At 38.7% G+C, this 23,134-nt stretch overlaps 1 protein-coding gene across 1 annotated transcript in view; it reads right to left on the bottom strand.

Annotated features, from left to right (window-relative positions):
* The window catches only part of IL1RAPL1 (interleukin 1 receptor accessory protein like 1), a 756,675-nt gene that overhangs the window by 56,528 nt on the left and 677,013 nt on the right, over nucleotides 1-23,134 (bottom strand). The window contains exons 6-7 of the mRNA XM_075538327.1: nucleotides 2,494-2,626; nucleotides 95-240 (exon numbers count right to left, since the gene is read on the bottom strand). Coding sequence (XP_075394442.1) covers nucleotides 95-240; nucleotides 2,494-2,626 — 279 coding nt within the window. The remainder of the gene's footprint in view (nucleotides 1-94; nucleotides 241-2,493; nucleotides 2,627-23,134) is intronic.

Genomic DNA, 23,134 nt, shown 5'->3' with positions numbered 1-23,134 from the left:
AGGTTTTTTTTTTAAATGGGGCAGGAGTATTCCTAATGATTTCCTCTTTATTGTATATGCAGCCAGCCATTCCAGCTTAGAAGGCTGCACTCACCTCGTTTATGAAGGAGAACACTGGCATGTCGACGTCCGTTTCCATTCTCAACATAGCAGGAGTAATTTCCCAAGTCACCTTCTTCCACTGAGTCCACAATTAGGGAGATGGACACTTCTTGTTCCCCAAGATGCTCTTTAAGAATTCTAAAATATAAAGCAAAACAAAACAAACACACACACAAACAGACACATACATGAAAATGAAAGAAATGTAGATTAGTTTGATGTCAAACTACCTAGAGCATCTGTGCTTCAAATTGGGCTCTGAATTGATGCTATCTTAATTAAATTATATGATGCCCTTTTCTTCTTCACTTCTAATGAGGAAGCTTGTCTTTGTAGATGCTAATGAAGTTGCAGTTAATTATCTCTCTTAGCAGGACAATCACACTGTCATAACAGAGAGGTGAGAGAGACCTTGAAGAAAAGTTTACAAATTGCTTTCTCTTTAAGAAGAAATATAATAAAAAGGTAAGATGATGTTCTAATGCCTTCAGCTGTAGGCCTAATAATATACAAGGTTAATTTTAATAGAGAAAGAAAAGAACATTTCTGAGCTATTTTGACATTTGTTGTAACTTTCCACCTTGATTTTTTTGAATGATAAAATCCAACTACTTTTACAAAAAGGAAATAGTAATAATCCTATAGATGAAATGTTTTGATAAACTGCTTAATTCCAAAGTTTAACATTAATGGTGAAAATTCACTTTCCCCAATCTCAAAAGTGTTACTAATCTCAGAGCAAATAGAAAAGTTTTCAAACAAGGTTCCATTTTTTAGTGCTCTGAACAGCTTCACTGTCACCCTCCCACTGTTTAGCAATGCAGTTCTGTTTAACAATTCCCAATTGAGAAAGAAAGAAAAATACCTTTCTAGAAACTTCCTTCAGCACAGAGAAAACCAGAGAGAGGAAAATTAAGGAGGTTTATGGCCCCCTTTTAACTTTAATATTTCAAGGTCTATGGGTAATAAATAAAAATGGATAATAGTCAAGTTCTAAATATGAACAATGTCAAAAGTAGATTATCTGATATAGTAGAGCATTGTCCATCTGGGCCTTCAAGAATGCAACTGGAGTACTCCGGGATGTAAAATTCCTTGACAGTCATTTCCAGGAAAAGGACCACAATTACAATAATCTTAGATGAAAGCTTTATATAATTTGATTGTTTATGGAACCACATTTTCTTTTCTTCATTTGATAAAATTAAAGGTCTTTACAGCTAAGAAGGGGAACCTTGTTTAAAATGTTGATATATACTCAGAATATGCATCTTTTAGGTTGGAGAATGTTTATAAATGATCAACATCTTGATTCGGTGATTACTTAGCTGTTATTATTGTCCATTAGTTGTTATAAGTCAGAGGGGACTCCATGGCAGTGAGTTGGTGGATTTGTTTGTGCTTATTTATATTGTAATTAAAAATAATTATGCCTAAGCTAAATGTTGTTGGTGCTTGGGCTCAAGTCCCTGAGCAAGTAGGCAAAAAACCATAGGGTTTTTAAGGTTGTAATTTTCTAGAAGCAGATCACCAGATCTGTCTTCCCAAGGGCTTCCGTGTGGGTTTGAATTGCCAAATTTTGGGTTAGTAGTGCAGCTCTCAACCAGTTGTGCTACCAGAGGACTCCTTAATATATCTTAATACTTAAAAGTAAATAAATAAATAAATAGTTTATAAAAAGCAGTTAAGCATTCATTATGCCCTCTAATTTGATGGTGTTTTTAAATGATGATTTTCTTGTATTATTCTCATTACATAAATATGTAGACCTCCCTTGAAGTCAGACTAAAAAATGTGATGGGAACATGTGTATGTCCATTGTCACTCCGATCCAGTGCTCACTCGTCTACATATGACTTTAAAGTACAAAAATATTTAAGGGAAAATGGGAGAGATTGTGTTTGGTTGAGTCCTAGTACCATGTTAATTTTTTCTCAATAATTATTTTTAAAAGAGTTTCTAGAAATAAAAGACCAAATATCACATGTTCTGCAATGTACAATATTTGGGTACATCTCACATACAGTAACACGTCCCTTAGTGAAAACATTTCAATACTCCTCTTAAATTCTTTGTAAATGACATTAATGATGTGTGATCCTATTGTCTAGTCTCTTAACACTGTTTTTTGCCTTCTCCTGATTCACTATTGCAATGTTTTAGGATAAATTTGTGTAGCAAACCAGGTTTTGCTTTGTTGTTTTTTTTTTTGTTTTTTTTTTTGGTGAGGGGAAGGAGTTGCCAATAACTTCCTTCTCATTGTAGATTCAGTCAAGCACCAGGTTATAATAGTAACAACAACAACAAACATTAAGGGAAAACAATACTATCTTTTAGCTTACTTTCCATGACCTAAGAGAACCAATGTTAATCTGAACATGTTTTTTTTACCTAATATCACTTTCCCAAACTCGATTTTCATCCAGATCTTCAATAAACTTCTCTCCTTTCATCCAGTAAATTAAAGGACTGACATCTCCGCTGTACCCAAAGAAAGCTCGGCAGGTTAGATTAGCTGAGTCACCTGTGGAAACAATAGATGGAAATGAGTTATGGACTGATTTGTACACAGTTATTCCAGGCACACTTGCAGGTAACATTATGATCACTTCATTGACTTAATGAAACATCTCTCTTAAAAAATCATTTTTCAAGTATTTCCTATCTTTGTCAAATTTATAGTTTGTGGACTTTGACAGCAAGGCTTGTTTAATGGAATGAGAGTTACTTATATAATTTCAAAGGGAACTCATCAGTTATTTTGTAAAATGTTCTTCCACTTACGTTTCCCTGATGTTTTCTCTTGATTAGATTGAGGTTATATGCTACAGGGAAGGATACCCCAGAGGTGATGTATCCTTCAGAAAGTCATAGCTATCAGGTGGTACGTAATGTTGATAATGATAGGATTTTTATAGGGCAGTAGAAGATGTTTTTCTCAAGCTTGAATGTGGGACACGAAAAGGCAATATTTGGCTGGGAAATAAGAGGAACTGTAATCCAGGATCCCAAGGACATTCTAAAGAAATATTTTTGTGCTTGGTAAGAAATAATAATTTAATAAAGAAAACCAAATCACTCGGGCAGAAAAGCACATTTAACAGCCAATGAACAACCCATGTGTACAAATACATGGGATTTTCATTAGAAGTAAAATCAATGACACTGCTGTGGAGATTAGTTTCTTTTAATACACCACTTAGGAGGGACCATACTGATGGTAAATAGATTGGTTGATTACTTAAAAGGTAGGTGGAGGTCCCAGATTTAGAGGTGGATGTGCATTCAGCGCCTGCAGAAGGCATAGGTTTATTTCTGTTTGTACAGTTGATGCCATTTTGCAACACCTGGTTTTCCAAATATTTGCCCAGCACTGAAGACCCGAAATACCCCAGCTCATTCTATCTTTAAGATCTTGCTGCCTCCAAGTGGAACCAGGAACTAGAGAATAGGATGGTAGACATAGGATGGGTCCTTGAAAGGAAGCCACACTACAGTTTGGATTGGGGCAAAGCAACTCATAGGAATGGATATAAACAAATGGGTATGAACAAGGGTCTGCAAAATGTCAGCAAACTTTTTCAACTGGCCTGAAATGCCCGCTGCCACTACAGTTACCCCTGACTGAAAAGTGCGGAGGGCTGAAGGCACACTCTGTTCTGTGGGAGAAAAGCCCTGGCTATCTGGCCCTGTGGAGACTAGAGCCTAAGAAGCACAATGGGACAGGTCTATCCTCTTATGTTGTCCCTGTGAGTTGGAATAGACTCCAAGGCACAAAACCTCTGTTTTATAGAGAGCTCTGACAACTCAATAGCCTTAAGACACATAGAAGAAGGTTCCTAAAGACTGGGAAACTTAGCCCTAAGCATGGATTAATAGAAACCACCAATGTGCCAAAGTAGCCCTGGCGTTACAGTGGCAGCCACTTGAAGTACTAACTGCAAGGTTCTGCAGTTTGAAACTACCAGCTGCTGTTCTGTATGAGAAAGATGAGGCTTTTTACTCTCGAAAAGAATAATAGTCTTAGAAACCCAAAGAGGAAGTTCTATGCTGACCTATCGGGTTACTGGGTCAGAATTGACTGTGAGTGAGTTTATTTGTTTTCTTGGTTGGTTTATTAATCTGCCAAAAATTGGCTTATAATTGATTCTATAATATAAAACCAGCGAGAGAAGCAAGAGTACATTTGGATGCATTCTTCCTAAACCCAGTCATGGATATACTAGAAAATACAACCAACCAATGAATCCACTGAAAGCAATGTGATATAAGACTTCTGAAACTGTAAATCTTTATGGGAACCAATTTTTCTCTTGTAAAGCAACTGGTGAGTTTGAACTGCCCACCTTGCAGCTAGTAAACCAATGACCAGCCATGGAACCACCAGGGCTCCTTAGTCATACAGATAACTAGATATAAACTCTCTTCCCCAAATTCTAGGGAAACAAAAAAAGTATTTTTGAACTAAAAGACTTAACATTAATTAATTAATTTCAACAAGGAATCTTTTCTTGTGTGTTATCAATTTGGTTACTGTCTCTACAGGTCTACCTACCTTGGATTTCATATACAGAAAAATCTCACAAAACACAAACAGGAAGCAAACAACTTCCCACAATAATGACTAGAAAAACCTCAGTAGAAAAGAAAGTATTAAAATATTAAAAATTCAAATGACTATACAATATGTCAAAAGAGAGAACAAATGATAAGGTATTACATTCTAACCTAACAACTTCTGCACTCTCTTACAAATGAACTTCAGATTCAACACAATTCAGCTGTAACCTACTTTTCTAGTCTTTAAAAATTGTTTTATTGAGCTATATATAATTAACACATCCTACAATTCAATAGTGAAATCATGTTAAGAAGGTTTGCTCTTATTATTTAGGGTCATTGAATAAAAATAGTTAATGTATATAAATTCTTGCTTCATCAATATGTATAAGATAGCAAAGCTATATTCTTCTCATTTCTTTTGCTGTGGTTTACATGTTTTCTGAGTACGAGATTCAACAATGACTTGGAGTCATTCCTTGTTGACCAGACAAAGCAAGTATAGAAGATACCAGTTATTAATAGGTAAAATGTGCTTATAAGTGAGTCCTTTTATTATTAGTTTTTTAAATATTTGAACATGGAATCCTCCACTATTTTGGACAATATTTTACTTTACAAGACAAATAAAAATGCTACTCATATTGATTAGAAATAATTTGCAGATTTCTGTGGCAGTATATGATCACAGGTGAGATTTATATGCACAAAACAATTTTAATTAAATACCTTTTGCTTTTATGTTTTTATAAAAGCACTCAAGGTTTGATGCAACTGGACTGCTTGTTTTAATGCTAAGGTAGTTATGAATTGAAAAGTAAGTCTTAAATTTTTATGTCTTAATGATTAAAATTGCATGCCAATAGATTTGACATATACTACAGAGTTTAACATTTTTATGTATGAGTAATTTACCAAATCTATCTCTTAAAATAATCAAGTCTTAGTTTTTGTGTGGAGCTTAAATATTAAGATACATATATAAAAATCTCCAGATTGCCTAATTTTCTATTATAGTTTTACTAAATATAAATCCCCCTAAAATTGCAGTTACAAAAAAAAACAACCAAATCCAATAATATTGAGGCAATTCTGACTCACCATGTCCCTACAAAGAGTTTCTGAGACTACTGTCAATAGGAAAGGCTGATGGATCCGAACTGCTCATCTTATAGTTAGCAGCCACTAGGGCTCATTTCCTAAATATGGCAGCTTATACGTACTAATCAAGCCATGTGAAACACAGCTCGACATTCCTTGGCAGAGACGTCAAATAGGCCACTTATTGAGATCTACATGGATCTCCCTCGTCATTCTCCTACATTCCCAGATCAATTTTCTTTGCTTCTCTGCCCTGCTGGCTCTTGGATGTCCACACCTAGAGGATGGCTTCTGCACCTAGTAAGAAGCGATTGGTGCTCAGTTGTAATTGCTGCCTTGGCTTCACCTCTAGGTCTCATGATGGGTCTATCTGCCCTGGTTCTATGGGAGTACTTAGGCGTGGTAGTTACATAATCTGTTGTCAATTTGAGACTTAAGAGTGAATGGGTGTAGTTTAGCCTGTCATTCAGGTTGCAGCTTGGTGACCTCATTTGGAGGCACTAAGGACATAAATAGCTCACTGGATGCAGGACACTAGCTTGCTCACTGCGAGACCTTACTGACAACTAGCCCGATGGAGCCAAATGATGCATCCAGACTCCTGGTGCTGGAGGAGCGATGTGGAAAACCTGCCAGCACTGAGATTCTTCTACTGCCATTAGATCCACAAGACTTTCCACCCACTGGGCTGTGGTCTTCCAGCATTTGGCGTCACTGCATGTGTTTTCTGGGTCTAAAGAGGTATTTATAGATTGGTATCAGACATATGGGCTAATATCAGCCTTAATGGACTTGATCTGGACTGGGCTGAGATGTTTTCTCAATATTTGATTGCTCTTGTATATACAGTTCTTTCTTATACACACATGAGTCTCCCTCGATTTGTTTCCCTAGTCTACCCAGACGTACACACTAGGGAAACTGCTAACCATATGCTGGCTAGGTGGGCTAAGGGCCCAGGCCTGGAAATCATAAAAGGGAGAAAACAGGATGGGAGAAAGGCTAGGAGAGCACTCCAGGCAGAAAGAAAAAGAGCATAAATGAGAGAAAGCAAGCAAACTTTGGAGGAAACAAAGAAACAAAAACTCTAAAGAGTTCACAATGGCTGAAAGTGAAGTTTGTGTGTGTGTGTGTGTGTGTGTGTGTGTGTGTGTGTGTGTGTGTATGTACAGAGGGAAGACAGGGTAATGGATAGAGTACAGATGAGACCCTGTTGAGGGTTTGACGTATTCTTTTAAGGAAAATGGAAAAAAAACAGGGAAAGGTTTCAAGTTCGGAGCTGACAAAATCACATCTGAATTTGCAAATAAATCACTCTTATTATAGCTGCAAAACTAGGATTGGGTCACAGAGAATCAAGAACATAGGGACTGTTGCAATACTTGGGGATCACAAAAGGACTATTTACTGCAAAGATTCAGATTAGTGTCAGGCCATTTCCAGAGAGGTGACAGCTGTGATGACAGATTGTCATGCTTTTCATCAATATGATTATAGGAATACCTTTAAAGCAAAAGAGATTAGTTGTAAGCCTGATAAGCTAGAATATATATTTTATTCTCTCTCTCTCTCTCTCTCTCTCTCTCTCTCTCTCTCTCTCTCTCTCTCTCTCTCTCTCATTTAAGCCACATGTTTCAAATGACAGGAAAGAAAGTGAACTTGAACAGAGCTTTGGTTTAGGAAGAGCGTTTTGAGTGGCTGCTCTTAATTACACCAATGTGGGTGACTGACAAAAGACACCATTGCCCTTCTTTTACATAAATCTACTGGCAGGAAAGGACAGTAAGAGCCCAGAGGAGTCAATTTTGAATGAAGGCCAGGAAATCTATGATCAAGGCTGAGACTCTGCCCAAGGGCCTCTGTATTGGCCAGGACAGCTGCCTTCAGACAATATTTTTCATTTGGGAAATCCTGGTCAATCATATGAGTGCCAAGTAGAGAGCTGTGACCTTGGAGGATTAGTGTGGATGACCGTGTGTTTGAAAGCAGGAATAAAGAGAAATGCAATGAGCTCCGTGTACATTAGGGTGAGATGTGCTTTCAATAAATAAGGACCAAGCGTGATAAATAGAAAGTAATAGAAATTTCTTAGGAAAATAAAAGACCTGTTACTGTCTTTGTGCACCTTGTGGTCATCAAATGGAACATGGCAGCTTACAGAGGAAGTTTTTAGCATTCACTCATACTTAATTCACTCCATAACCTCATGCTTTTCCATGTTGTATTATTTGCTTCAAATTCTAAAGCCACCCAAACATCTCCTAAAAAGAAGGTCAGCAATACAATCCCACTTGCTGCTCTGAGGGAGAAAGATGAGGCTATTTACTCCAGTAAAGCTTTACAAAGCCTGAGAAACCCCACAGAGCGTTGTCTCTATGAGTCAGAATGGACACCTGGTTCCACAGGGGGTCCTGCATTGGTGCCACTGACTACAAGGGCAGCTATTTAAGACCCCTGGCTGCTCCATGGGAGAAAGCCGTTGACTCCTGTAAAGAGTCAGCCATCTCAGAAATCCACAGGGGCAGTTCGACTTTGCATATATGATCCCTCTAAGTCACCACCGACATGATGGCAATGAGGCAATGAGTTAAGTGTGTGTGTGTGTGTGTGTGTGTGTGTGTGTGTGTGTGTGTGTGAGTGAGAGAGAGAGAGAGAAAGAGAGAGAGAGTTGGAATAGACTCCATGGCTCAGGGTCATTGTCCATTAAGTGTCAGCCAAAATAGTACCTCTTCTGAAAGCTGGCCTGACTTTTTTTCTCTAAGAATTACTCTCCAAACTCACTGCCATTGAGTCAATGCTGACTCATAGTGGGTTTTGGAAACTTCAGAGACTGTAACAATTTACAGGAATAGAAAACTCAGTCTTTCTCCCACCAAGGTGTTGGTGGTTTTGAACTAATCACCACGTGATCGCAGTCCGAAGTGTAGCCACTATGCCACCAGGGCTGAGTCATATTGTCCTTTCCTCACCCATAATCTTTTGAACGTATCTGTAAGTTAGCAAGCTATAGACCTTGCACTACTTGGTTTGCTTGTATGTTGAACCCAGCAACTAGCCTAAGCATCCCCCAAAGGCAGGAATTATCTCTCTCTTTACCTTGGAATGGCCAGGGCCCTTTCCAGATTCCTACATATATCAGAAACTCAATAAATGAGTTCAAATTAGCAACTTGCTTAATGGCTTCTGAACTTGCATTTGCCCTTGTCCCTATTTGCAAAGATTCATTAATTAAAGGATATATGTCTATAGCCTATCTCAACAAAGCAAGTCCGTCTTGTATATCACCCTTCAGGACCTCAAAGGAAGAGTCTCCTCAGTCAGGTAGCATATTAATGATGTGCCCAATTCAGCTCATACCAGTTTGCATGAGTTGCTTATTAACTGTTCAGAAATTTTGTGAGAGGTTGGTTGCTAAAAGCAACCATATTAAAAAAGAAAAGAGAAAAGCAGCCTTTACTTAAAATTAAATCATAGAAGCTTATACTTAAATAAGTTATACTAAAAACAAAGTTAATATCTACTCTACATTCCCTAGTATCTGTACTACATTTTATTATTATCTCTACCCACCATCCACCCCGTGAAAAAAGCAACTTTTTTTTGCCAACTTGCTGTTCCTGGGTTACTGGGTCACACCAGGCACATCCTGCCACAGGGCTTTACACTGGCTGTTCCTTCTGTCAGAAAAGCTGTTCCTCTGGATTTCCATAGGATTCACCTCTTCACTTCCCTCATGCTTTTGCTCATATCTCTACCTTCCCAAGTAGGGCTCCCCTGAACACCAATTAAAACTAAAGCCCCCAACCCTTAACTAACGCTCACCTGACTCTAATTCCCACAGTACTTATCACTTTCCCACATTTTACTTGGTAATCACCTTGTCAGTTTGTTGTGCTATGGTGCTTTGCAAGTTGCAGGGTCACTCAAGGTGAACTGTTCTGAGCCAAGCTTCTGCACTCAGAAGTGGCTCTTGTAGTTAGGTGCCCACTGAGTCGGTTCCAACCCATAGAGTGATCCTATGTACAAGCGGTGCTGATCCTGAGCCATCCTTTCAGTGAATATATAATAATCACTTACTAGCAAAAATTTTAAATGTACCTCTTTAATATAAAGTTATTTTGTGCATAGTCTATCTACAATATTTGATACAACTTAATTTCATATTTGTACTCCAAAATTTCAAACTGTGTTTTTTTAAACCTGCATAATGGTTTACTTGATTTATCCTAAATATAAAAAGCATGTCTAGAAAATAAAACTCACCATACATGGAAAATAAGGGACAACAATGTGGGAATGTTTGCAGAAGGGCCTATCCACCTTCTCAGTATATTTAGATAGAATTTCAGGTGCAGAAAGAAAAGTTGGTAACTGCTATTCCGTTGACCTCAACTATGGTGACTCCATGCAAAATATAAGGATAAACTGCCTGGTCTTGTGCCACACCCATGATGGGTTTGGGAATCAGGTTGTTATGATCATGAGCTAAGTTTTGAAAGTACATCACCAGGCTTTTCTTTCTGATCCATCATAATCTGGAAAGTCTGCTGAATTCTGTTTAGCATACACGCAGCACCCAAGAGCCTCCACTCACAGGGGGGTGGGAGATACATGAGTATGAAGTACATAGACTGGGAACAGAAGCCAAGTCACTTATGTTGAAGGCAAAGATTGTACTGTTGAACAATGACTGCTCCCACAGGGGGATAAGCGGCTTGAAGGCAATCAGAAGGGCCAGACTATGCCAAAGAGCAAGAAGGGAGAAGGCAGGGCTAAAGGACCTCCATTCTAAAAGGATTAAAAGCTTGCCTATGAAATTTCAAAATGACGCGTTGTCTCCCTAGTTATTAGGGCCTAACAGGAAATTGTAGGAGGGTCTATCTCAACAAGTCAGGTTCCTGTAGCAACGCAGTTGAAGAAGACAATTTGAGAGAAAAATAAATTCTTTAATGGGGTAAAGTCTGACACATTTAATTTGTTAGGTGGATTATATGTAGTGGTTTTATATGCTTTTGTTTCACATACAGGTAATGTTATTGAAAATCATTCTTTTCTTATTCATAATCTCTAGAATACACTAATTTGGATCATGTTTCGCCAACTTCAGGAACCTCAGGATTCCAGGATTAGCTGTGGAATATATTATCTAAAATATCAACCTCGTACTTGGTTTACACAGTAAATCATTAAAAGATAGAATATGCTGCATTTATACTAGCAATAAACAGAATGCTAATGAGTTAAATTTTGTAAATGTAAATGTTAATGAGTTACATTTTGCTGGAACCCTAAGATCCTGAGGAAAAGTGGTTGCTAAAGAAACCCCTCCATCCATTTTGTTCCAGAAAAAGCTTACTGCAAAGAACAAACCAGAAATTAACTAAATGGCCTCCTCTGTTTAAATGAATTGGAATCAAATCAAAATACTCATGGTCATCAAGTGGATGCTGACTCACAGTAACCCCCCTGTGGGCTTCCTTAACTGTAACTTTTTACAGGAAGAAGAAAAAAAGCCCCGTCTTTCTCTTGTGGAGCTGCTGGTGGCTTATGAACTGCAGACCATGTAGATCATAACTCAATTCATAACCACTACACCACCAGGGCTCCCAAATGAACCTTAGGCTTTTCTCTCACTACAAGTTCTGCTCAACCTATCTCTCCATCTCCCTCTTTCTGTTATGTTATTCTTTATACTTTCCAGGCATCTAACCCTTATTTGGTCTCCTTGTTGATACCAATGAGGAAGTGAAAAGGTTATCAGTTCAAACCCACCTGGAGGAATCAACTTTTGAAAGGCCACAGACATTGGAAATCCTATGGAGTGGGGCAATCTTGTTCAGATAAGCAGGGGGTTACATGAATTGGATTTGACTTCATGGCTACTAGCTTGAACCCCCTTCCCTACCATGGAGGTCTTCTGATGCTCGTGGCTTTATCTTCAGAAAAGACAACAATAGGCAAAGAAAACCCTCAGAAAATATGGCCCCAAGTGAACCAAATTGATTCCAGAGCATTGCAACCCCATGCATTACAGACTAGAACAGTTCCATAAGGTGTTCCTGGCTGACCATGAGGCCTCTCTTCCACAGTAACACGAAATGGGTTCAAACCACTGGACTTCAGGTGAGTCGTCTATAACAAATGATTTGAACCTTTAAACTGAATGTTAAGAAAACAAAAATTCTCACAACTGGACCAATAGCTAACAGCCTAAGGACATTGACCCTGATTTAAACCTTAGCAAATCATTCACTAATCCCAGTGATCAGCCCCTCTTACTTTTCTTTGGCGCACTTTGAGGTTCTGAGTACCAGCAGCATAGGAGCGGATGCCTCTCCCCACTGCCATGGCTACCTTCCTTTTACCACAGTAGTCCTAGCTTGGCTTCCCTTTATCCAGTATCCCCTTTTAAAAGAATGATTCTTTGCTAAAAAGTTATTTCCAATTTTATTTGAATAAATAAGTAGAAAATTATTATCATTTGAATATAAGTAACCCTCGCTGCCTTTAATAGTGAACGTTCGCTTTAACAGATAGATGGGGCTAAAAGAACCGCAAAATCACATGAAGAGAAAAACGTTTTATGAGATATATGGACAAAATTCGCAACTTTGGTATGAAAACACAACATTTCTTTGAAGCTCTTGCTAGGATTATATTTTAGATTAATATTACTTCTATTAAGCATCCAATAGCCATGCACCATGACATAATAATTCTGTATTCATTTAGAAATCTAAGTAGGTGACATTGTCAATAATTTTGCTGAAGAAGAATAGCGATGGCAGAGCTAGAGAGGGTGTGGTTTCTCCAGGCAAAAAGCAAACTGCATTTAAAAAAAGAAAGACCAAAGCACATACTATGTATTCCTCTTGCGGAGATATCACTCTTTGGAATTGATTATAGTGATCAGAAATGGTATTAGGTTTAGCTTGTGGCAATTTATATCAAGATTAAATAGGTATTTGGAAATACAAATTAATGTCATACCATGCGGTTGTACACTGGTACATATGGGGGCCGGAGGCACAGGGAATCCAGGGTGGACGATACCTTCAGGACCAGGAGTGTGAGGGGCGATGCTGGCAGAGTGGAGGGTGAGTGGGTTGGAAAGGGGGAACTGATTACAAGGATCCACATGTGACCTCCTCCCTGGGAGATGGATGGCAGAGAAGGGGGGGAAGGGAGATTCCGGATAGGGCAAGATATGACAAAATAACGATGTATAAATTAACAAGGACACATGAGGGAGGGGGAGCGGGGAGGGAGGTGGAAAAAAGAGGACCTGATGCAAAGGGCGTAAGTGGAGAGCAAATGGTTTGAGAATGATTGGGGCAGGGAATGTGCAGATGTGCTTTATACAATTGATGTATGTATATGTATGGATTGTGATAATAGTTGTATGAGCCCCTAATAAAATGTTAAAAAATATCATACCATGCAACCAAATAAATTTGGAATTGATTAAATAAATAATACTAAGATACAAATACACCACTTGGGCTAAATAGAATAGTTCTTAAATCTGAAATTTTAAAAATTTGAGCCTAGAAATTACAAGGAAGCTCAAGAATGACAAATTTGAATAATTTGTAAAACTTCAGTACAATAAAAGAAAATGAAAAACAATAGATAATGATTATAAATTTTTCTGATTGTTTTGTCATCTAAAGTGTTTCTAAGTATATCTTCTTTAATTAAAAGGGGAGGAGGATAAACAAAAGAATGTTTGCTATAGTATCTACAAATGGTATTAATATCTTAATATTCAAGATAGTTCACTCAAAAATATGTATAGCTAGATTTTGCTAGAAACAACTATTCACCTTTGAAGCACAAGATAGTGATAGAAATTATTGCTATAACTGGAAGCACTTGCTGATGAAAATCAAGGACTGCAACCTGCGATGTAGATTAAAACTCAAAGTTAAGGGGAAAAAAAATCCTCACAACCTGATCAATAGGTAACATCATGATAAATGGAGAAAAGATTGAAAGTGTCAAGAATTTTGTTCTGCTCGGATTCACAATCAATGCTCATGAAAGTAGCAGGCAAGAGAGTATATGACACACAGTATTGGGTACGTCTCCTTTGTCTGCTTTGAAGACCTCTTCAAAGTGTGGAAAAACAGGGTGTTAGCTTGAGGACTAAGTTGCAGCCGACCCAAGATATGGGATTTTCCATTGCCTTATAGGCATGTGAAGGTTGAACACTGAATTAGGAAGACCGAAGAAGAATCGATGTACTTGAATTGTGCTGACAAAAATATCGAACGTTCAATAGACTACCTTCTGAGACAAATATAAGAAGTACAGTCAGAATTCTCCTTAGAGGCAAGTATGGCCAGACATCTCATGTACGTAAGCCATGTTGTTGGTAGAGATCAGTCTCTGGAGAAGGGCCTCCTGCTTGGTAGCATAGCGGGACAGTGAAAGAGGAAGGCCCTCGGCAAGATGGATTGATGCCGTGACTGAAACAACGGGCTCAAACAGAAGGACCACTGTGAGGATGGCACAGGATCTGGCGGTGCCTCCTGTTGTACAGTGGGTCGCTCTGAGTGTGAACTGATTCGATGGCACCTAGCAACCGCAGCAGCTGGGTACCCTTGAGTCTTTTCTGACTCACAGCAATCAAAACACTGCCTGGGCTGTGTCATTCGCACAATTGTTTGTTCACATTGTTGCAGTTACACCTGTCCATCCATCTTATTGAGAATTGCCCCCTAGTCCCGTTCTAATTTCTACTTTTCCAAGCATGATGTGTTATTACTGTAGGGATTGGTCCTTCCTGAGAAAATGCCAAGAGTACATGAAACAAAGGCTTACTTCTAAGAAGCTCTCTGACTGCACTTCTTGTAAGGCAGATTTCTTTGTTTTTCTGGCAATCCATAATACAATCAATATTTTCATCAATTCCCTAATTCAAAGGCATCAATTCTTCTTCAATCGTCCTTCCTCATTTGTCCAGCTTTCCCAAACACATGAGGTGATTGAAATTACCACGGCACACCTTATTCGGCAAAGACACTTCTTTGCTCTTTAACACATTAAAGAGATCGTCTGAAGCAGCTTCGCTTCATACAACACACCATTCAATTTCTGGACTGCTACTTCCAGGAATGTTGATTGTGGGTCCAAGTAAAATAAACTCCTTGCAATTTTTAATATGTTCTCCTTTTATCATGTTGTTGATAATTGATCCTGTTGTGAAGATTTTTTTTAATACTGAGGTGGAACTCCTGCTGAAGGCTGGAGTTTGTGCCTCATCAGTAAGTTCTTCAAGTCCATTTCAAGTCGTCCTCACTTTCAGCAAGCAAGGTTGGGTCAACAGCATAGCATAGGTTCGTAATTTACCATTTGTCAATCCCGATGCCACATCTTCTTCATATAGTCCAGTTTCTTGTATTATTTGCTCAGCATACAGATTGAAAAGGCATGGCAAAATGACAAAATTTGATGCACAAGTTTCCTGATTTTAAATCACACAATTATCCCTTGTTTTGTTTGAAGGTCTCCTTCTTAGGCTACATAGGGGTTCCTCAAATGCACAACTAAATTCCCATGTTATAAATATATACTTTTAATAATTCACATGGCTGGCTGCCTTTGCATAGGCAATGAAACACAAGTAAACATTTGCTGGGTATTTTCTGTTTTTATTTTAGATATATATGATATCCCTTGTTTGAGTTTCTTTTCTGAAGTTTGCTTCAATTTCTGACAGTTCCCTGTCAATGTATTGCTGCAAACCCTCTCAAATTATTTCAACAATTGTTTACTTGTGTGTGATATTAATGATACTGTTCAATAAGTTCCATGTTTTCTCAGGCCACCTTTCTTTGGAATGGGCACAAATACATTTCTCTAGAAATTATTTTGTAGATTATTATCATTTTAATCTAGTGATTAAATAGTATTTTGTCCCCCCCCCCAGATTAAGGGATTTATTATGGAAGTGCCAGGTTACATTTCAGGATCAGAAACTAGTTAGGATACAGTTCTTTGCTCATGATAATCTCTTGGCCAATCCCACAGATAGGTATCTCCCTGGCCTTTGACCCTTAGCCAAGAGGCTAAGTAAGAAGAGAGAAAAGGAATTCTCTATTGTGTCCATTTCTATATATGAAATAGGCCACATCCCCAAGGCTGGGACCCCTAGTAAGGGGTTGCACTGCACCCTAATATTCTCAAAAAAAGCTTGGCTGCTCACAGTAGATTCTAGGGTGGAGTTGGTTTCATTATGTTCATCCACATTATGGGGTGGGGGTGGGGTAGGCCTCCACTGCCAACCTACTGAGAATCTTTCCCCAAACAAGTTCACATAAAACCTAACCATCATAACCATTAAAATAAGCATCATTTCTACACACACACCTGCTAGAACTCTATTGGAAGATTTTATGAATATTCTTTATTTCTCTGTTACTCAAATTTTAGCATCATTAATATAATTTTATCTCTAGTCGGCTCAAATCCAGACTGTTTCATTTGCTATCAAAAGCAACCATTGATCCTTTCTGTCTGGTTGTCTAACTTGAATGTAATCAGCAATCTGACAAAGCAATCTTAACATGTGATACAGAGTCACCCAGCACAACTCTTCTGTATCTTCTTCCATTTAAAGGACCAAAGTAAACCTGTAGTCTCTGAGTTCCCTTGGACTCATAGTGACAGAGGAGAGTAGGACAGCCTGAATGGATGTTTTTCCCCATCTTTCTCCCATGGAGCACCTGGTGGGTTTGAACCTCTGATTTCAGTTATCAGCCAATTGTTTCACCACTGTACCACCAGGGCTCCTTCATCTGCCATTTACATATTGGAAAAATAACAAAAAACCTTCCTGTCTTATCTCTGATACCCAAATGAAAATGCTAACAGTATTGACTGCACGGACGCAGAGATACATGAAATTAGCAGTAGAATGCCACCCCTTCCAGAGAAGAGGAAGACGCGTCTATTTAATTTTCCTCTCAATTTCGTTTTTCCGTTTTTCTTCAAATGATAATATATTTAAACCTTGGCCTAGGAAGCTGCATACATCAAATGTATCTGCCTGCCAGGACTGGAGCCCAGAAGATAATGGTATTCTTGCCGTCTTAAGTTGAGATCTGTAAAAGCTACAGTAAATTGCACTAAATGCTTCAGCTGCCTTTTTGGCAGAAAGGTGCACCGTCAGCTCAATCTTAGCAAGTTCCGAAGGCAGCACTCTAAAATTGATCATAAAAAATCATTTGCTATCTGCAATGAGAACAATGCTCGTCCTACAGCAGGCATTCAAGTAGGCCACGATGTGAGGGGGTCTTAGAGGGAAGATGATACATTTCCACCTCAAACAGTACATTTCAATCGGCAGAAGAGATACTTGTTATTTACTGCAACCTTCTAATTAGGCATCATTTGTCGATTTTAAAAATTGCTGAGAGGAGTGATTCTCTCTCCACTAGAGGACACTCTCTAACTTATTGGAAATTACAAAACTCTCTTTTTTTAATTAAAAGAAAATTTCTCCCCTAATTAAAAAGCCTCAGCATCCAAAGATCTTACTTGCTGCAATTACAAAATAGTGAGCATTTTGTTCTTAAAGAAGATGTTGAAAAGTAGGGGGACTCTAAATTTCATTTGCACCATTAATCATTCACATTAAAATCACTTTGTGGTCATGGTAAAGATAAATGTTTTGCCAAAGACTTCCCATTTAAGATAAAAGCAAAGTGGTTTACAACACAGATTTATCTTTTGTCATTAGTTACACTAGGTGGCTCCTATTCCAGAAATGTTTATGCAGAAATGACACAGAAGAATCAAGCTTTCCTCTCTCTAGCTCCTGACCCGCTGCTCCACCCAACCCCACCACACACACATATGCCTAAAATAAGAAAATAAGTGTTGGAATGTACGGCATTATCAAATTAGTTACAAAACCATGCCTTCTAATTGACTCAGACTCATAGCAACCCTAACAAGGTAGAGTAGAACTCCTCCTTGGGGCTTTTGCGACGTAACACTTTAAGGGGAGCAGACAGCCTCCTCTTTCTCTCGAGGAACTGTTGTTTGGTTTGAATCACTGACCTTTTGTTTAGCAGCCCAAACCCAATCCACAGTGCCACTAAGGCTTGTTTGGAAATCAGAGATTTATTGATGGATTCCAAAAGAGTGAAGGGAGCATTGGAAGTAAGCTCATTAGGAGTATGTCATTCTCGGTGAATGCAACAATGACTACTCAGTTTCCAAGAGATCAAGAATGATATGCACTCATAAATTTGCAGACTTGAATTCAGCTGTAGTGCCAGATACCTTTATAAAGGTGGACTTGATATGAACTTCAGACATATATCTGTCACTGAAGAATGAGAAACATACATGGCTGAGCAAAAGATTGTAATACGATCTAAAAAATCACAAATAACTTGGAGTGAGTGCATACATACTCATAGTACCTCCCGGAGTGCATGGTGGCTGAGTTCTCACTGGTTGTTAGATATACAGTTTCCTACAGTTATTCTTGTCGATGAGTTAGCTCACACTCATGGAGACTTTAAGAACAATAAAAGAGAAGGGTGTCCAGTCCAATGTTAGTTTTGTGATTGTTGGTGTGTTTGAGTTCATTGTTGTGCCCACTGTGTTCAGCTTCCAAACCTAGAGGATCCATTGTCCAGCAGTATATTGGACGATAGCCTGTTGGATTCCAGAGAGTTTCATTGCCTAATGTGTGCAAGTAGCCTACCAGACCTTTCTTTCTAGTTCCTTCAGCTGTGGTGAAATCTGTCCATTATGGGTGATCCTGCTTGCATTTGAAAATGCTGATGACATAGCCCCCAGCTTCATAGTCACAAGGAATCATCCCGTATGATAATCTGACAGACAGGTGGCGGGTTAATGATATCACTGTTATGATTATTACTTATTACAAAACCTAGGCATCTTAAAAGTGTATGCAAAAAAAAAGTGTATGCAAGCGATAATTTGTAGTGCACTCAACAAGGTAGGTCAAATTGTGTCTTTAATGAACCTGAGGGTTGTATACAGAAATGGAATCCTGAACTAACAAGATGAAGAGAAAATAGCAACAGAGCCCTATTCAGAAAAGGGGGTAAATCTGCACTTGATGGAAAAAGGTGTGCAAGTTGGCATGTTTCCGAGATTCCTGTAAGGACTCACATTGTTGCTTGCAAAGGCTGCCAACTTTGTGCATGATATTAAGAAAAGTATGGTATTGAAGACAGGTTTCGAGGGTCATGGCTGACCTCCTGTTGGCTACAAAAAGGAGAAAGAGCATCCAATCCCACATCTGATGAGGCAGAATCCAGGTTGAATCCACCTTTCGTCTTTCCTTATTCTATTCTGACACCAAGCATCCCTCCCACAACACTCTGTCTAGTGGGTTCAATAATTCATTGCGCACACAACTGACAGACAAGCATTCTAAGTATAGGGTTAGTTAGGGAAGTTAATAGGTTAAAAAATGTTAAGAATGAAGTTCTTTGATCCATAGAACCTATTTTCAGCCATGCTGGGAAGCATGTCTCTCTCTTGTCCTCAGCTTTTCATCCACCCTGTTCAGATTTAGGGATGATTCATTTCCAAAGGGCACCACACTTTCCAAGCTGGCCTTCTATCCAAAGACAATGGATTTTACTCATTCCATAGGTCAGAAGTTCTTCAGCTCTGTCTCATGGTCCTGACGCTGTAATCTCTCATGACTCTGTTGTCTGTACTATTTGGGGCAGGGAACTTGCATGTGTTTCGCTGGTCTATTCTTTTTTTGATGGTGTCAGAATTTTTTGTCCCTGCTTCTGAGACTACTCACCCAGCAACATGGCAAATCGAACCGAGCCCTAAGTGTAATGGGTTGGTTTTTCTAGAGAAATGAAACAAGTAATATATAGAGATAGATGGAAAATTTATATTAATAAAATGACCAGCACTATTATAGAAGCAGGCTTATCCAGCACTAATTTTGTGGTCATATATTAAGCTGGAAGCTTCTCCTGACTCATGTAGCTTTGTGGGCTGAGGGAGTCAGGATTCACAGAAAGATCACAGACTAGGCTGCAGTTATACATGAATTGAAGATCAACAGGTTAGACTTGTAATTGAAGAGGTGAATGAATCCAAGGTTGGGAGGTCAGAAGTCAGGAAAATGATGGCTCTAGGAGTCAGCAGGAAATATGGCAGGCTTTTAACTCTAGTACAAAGTACTGGAGGTTGATGAGCATATGCAGACTCCAAACCCAGTCAAAAGCAAGCAAGCTTCCCATAGTATTGAATTAGGTGACGCACTGGAGGAAACTTCCTTTCAATTGCATGAGGGCCATGGCTGGAGTACCATGATTGCACAGCACCCTAATCCATGTCCTCCTGATTGGCCGTTCACTACATATTGAATTATAGACTTGAGTCCATTGTGTTAGGTCACATCATGACAGATGAGAAGGCCTTAACTGTCAACTCATTGCGAATCCTGACCCAGTCCAATTGACATAAACTATCACCCAGTTGGTCTTTTCTAACTTAATTGCCTGATGACACTCAGTCATTTGATGAGAATTACAAGGACTATGGATTAAGGAGCCATAGTCAGTGATTTCAGTTTGCCGCAGGTATCTAGGACAGCTCAAGGACGCAAAGCTGAGCAGTGGGACACATCAACCATCTGTTAACAGTTGGTGCCACATGATGACCTCTCTCCAGGGAAGATGTGATGTTGCATCTGAGTGCTGAGAACATGGATATTGGATAAATAATGGGGAAATTGGGCCTGCAGTGGAAGCTGTTCAAGTTCCGGGAAACAGGTTTGCTCTGAAGGGCTCCTCAGAAACCCTTGACGAAAAAAGGCAAGAAGTAAGGCCACCTTAGCCCTTCAGTTGAAGAGCATATGGAAGAAGTGCCTTATGTTTTACTTTCTGCCGAAGACATCAGAACTACTTGTTATTTTATTGATTTCTACAACGTTCACAAAAAGGAGTTATTTTTAAAAAGCAGGCATTTTTTTGATTTTTTAACCGAGTCCTCGATATCCTCAAATTTTTGTGTTTGCATCTTCACAAAATATCTCCTTAATTCCTCTTTCTTTACACAGTCACTGAAGGAAACCCTTCCTTGATTCCATTAACTCTTACAGTGCTTTCTTCAGAATCTCACATTTTAAAAAGGAAATCATTCTACTTTCAGCTTCCAGGTATATTGAAAGCAACCATTAAAACTACATGGAGGAAACACTGATCTGTGGCCCGAGATTAGCAAACTATCTAGATTTTAGTAACAGAAGCAGTTTGCAATAACAAGAAGGGGATGGGAGTGGTGAGAAGAAAAAACCCATGAAAAGAACAGGAGTAAGAAAGCAAAGGAGCAAGAGGGAAAGGAAAAATAAAAAAACAGAGGAAATAAAGGGATATTCGTGGTGGTGAAGGGCACTGACCTATCGGCAGTGACTTATGAAAATGTATTATGTATGTTCCTTAACAGACCCGATGCCGGAGCACCTTCATGTCCTTTGTGCTAAACTGTCATCTTCACACTCTGGCTGGCACCTAAATAACCCAAAGTTCTACTCTTCTCTTTTCCCTTTTAGTACAATAACTCTCAACATGTCAGTCGGGGACATGATTGCCTAGTTGCGGACTACATTTCCTGACCTCTCTTGCAGCTGCGTGTGGCCATACAACTGCGATCAGGATATGAGATATATGAGGTAATGCACATTTTCTGACATTTCCTTTATGATTAAGTCTCATGTCATGGCTTTTAGCTTGCCCTTTCTTATAAGAAAGACTGGAAAGCAAATGTATCAGGGAACTGGTTTCTACCATGTATCTAAAGATAAAACGATGGATCAAGATATAATGAACCCAAACTCCTGAATGATTTAAAGGAGCACAAACACCCCCGACAGTCTGGGCCTGCTCTCTACTGAACTATTCAGGGAGAAAAATATGCTTCTTTTTAAAAAGATATTGTAATCCTTTTTCAAAACCCCTTTATTGGGAGCTAATACAGAAATTATATCATTCCATAGTTCAAGCATATTAAGCAGTGTTGTACAATTGCTACCACAATCAGTTTCAAAACACTCTCTTCCTTCATGAACTCCTTGATATCGGCTCCCCTTTACACCATCCCCCACAACTCCCCCCAAGATACGTCTGATACCAATTGATCATGGGTCCATTTAATACATCTTGAATCTATGTGTTTCCATGTCTCTTTAGTTTCAATGTGGCTAGATCAAACCATGACACTACATTAACTAATTTAATCCATTTAATAATGTAAATAAGAACCACGTGTATCTTCTGCTGATGCCTTAATAAATTCTTACTGTGCCTATGTACATAATACAGAAGCAAAAAATATAAATTCACTTTTTGAGAAGCAAACTATGAAATCAGGAATGAATCTCATATTAAGAAAAAGAGGACCTGACGCAAGGGGCTTAAGTGGAGAGCAAATGCCTTGAGAATGATTGGGGCAGGGAATGTATGAATGTGCTTTATACAATTGATGTATGTATATGTATGGATTGTGGTAAGAGTTGTATGAGTCCCTAATAAAATGTAAAAGAAGAAAAGAGAAAAAAATGATTAGGGCAAAGACTGTACAGATGTGCTTTATACAATTGATGTATGTATATGTATGAACTGTGAAAAGAATTGTATGAGCCCCAATAAATTGTTAAAATAAATTAAAAAAAAAAAGAAAGCACTTGACTTCGAGGAAAACTACAGGGGAGCTTCAACAAGTTCTTGGGAAGGCAGAATTACAATTTAAAGAAATTTAGTGTCACAAGGCCCCAAGCCAGCTTTCATGAACAGTCTTCCAGCAAATAATGCTTCACCCTGACCTTGCACTGCAAGATAACCTCAGGGAAACTAGTGTGTGATCTCCTCATCTTGTGTTTAAGTTATCTTAACCAAGAGAGGAAGCTTGGGTTCTCATTGAATATTTATAACTGGAGAATCTTTTAAAGAAAGCAGCTTAGAGACTACCCAACTCATCTGATCATTTTTCTTGTGCACATTAAGACCTAGAGGAATACAATATCTTATCCGAGTGTACATAATGACATCTTGGTCTAGAACCCAGTTCCGTGAGCCTTCTGGGTTCTTCTTCCTTTACCAAGAATCAAAGATGACATATCTTGATACAAAGAGGGGAATCCTTACTAGTTATACTCCTTTTCCCTGTAGGGCAATATTTCTGAAAACTTTTGGTAATGTTTAAGCAATTTCTTCAGACTTCAGGTCCTCAGCAAGGAGGTAAAAAAGCCAGAGGCTCTGGCTGCTTTTAGTTACTCTATGAGGTAAATAGAATCTATCTTGTGGCATTCGAAGGACCCCAAAATCCTGTCATTTGAACTTTATCAAAGGATGCT

The sequence above is a fragment of the Tenrec ecaudatus genome, chromosome X (assembly GCF_050624435.1).
Source record: "Tenrec ecaudatus isolate mTenEca1 chromosome X, mTenEca1.hap1, whole genome shotgun sequence".
NCBI classification, from domain to species: domain Eukaryota; kingdom Metazoa; phylum Chordata; class Mammalia; order Afrosoricida; family Tenrecidae; genus Tenrec; species Tenrec ecaudatus.
This window is presented reverse-complemented; position numbering and strand designations above follow the sequence as displayed.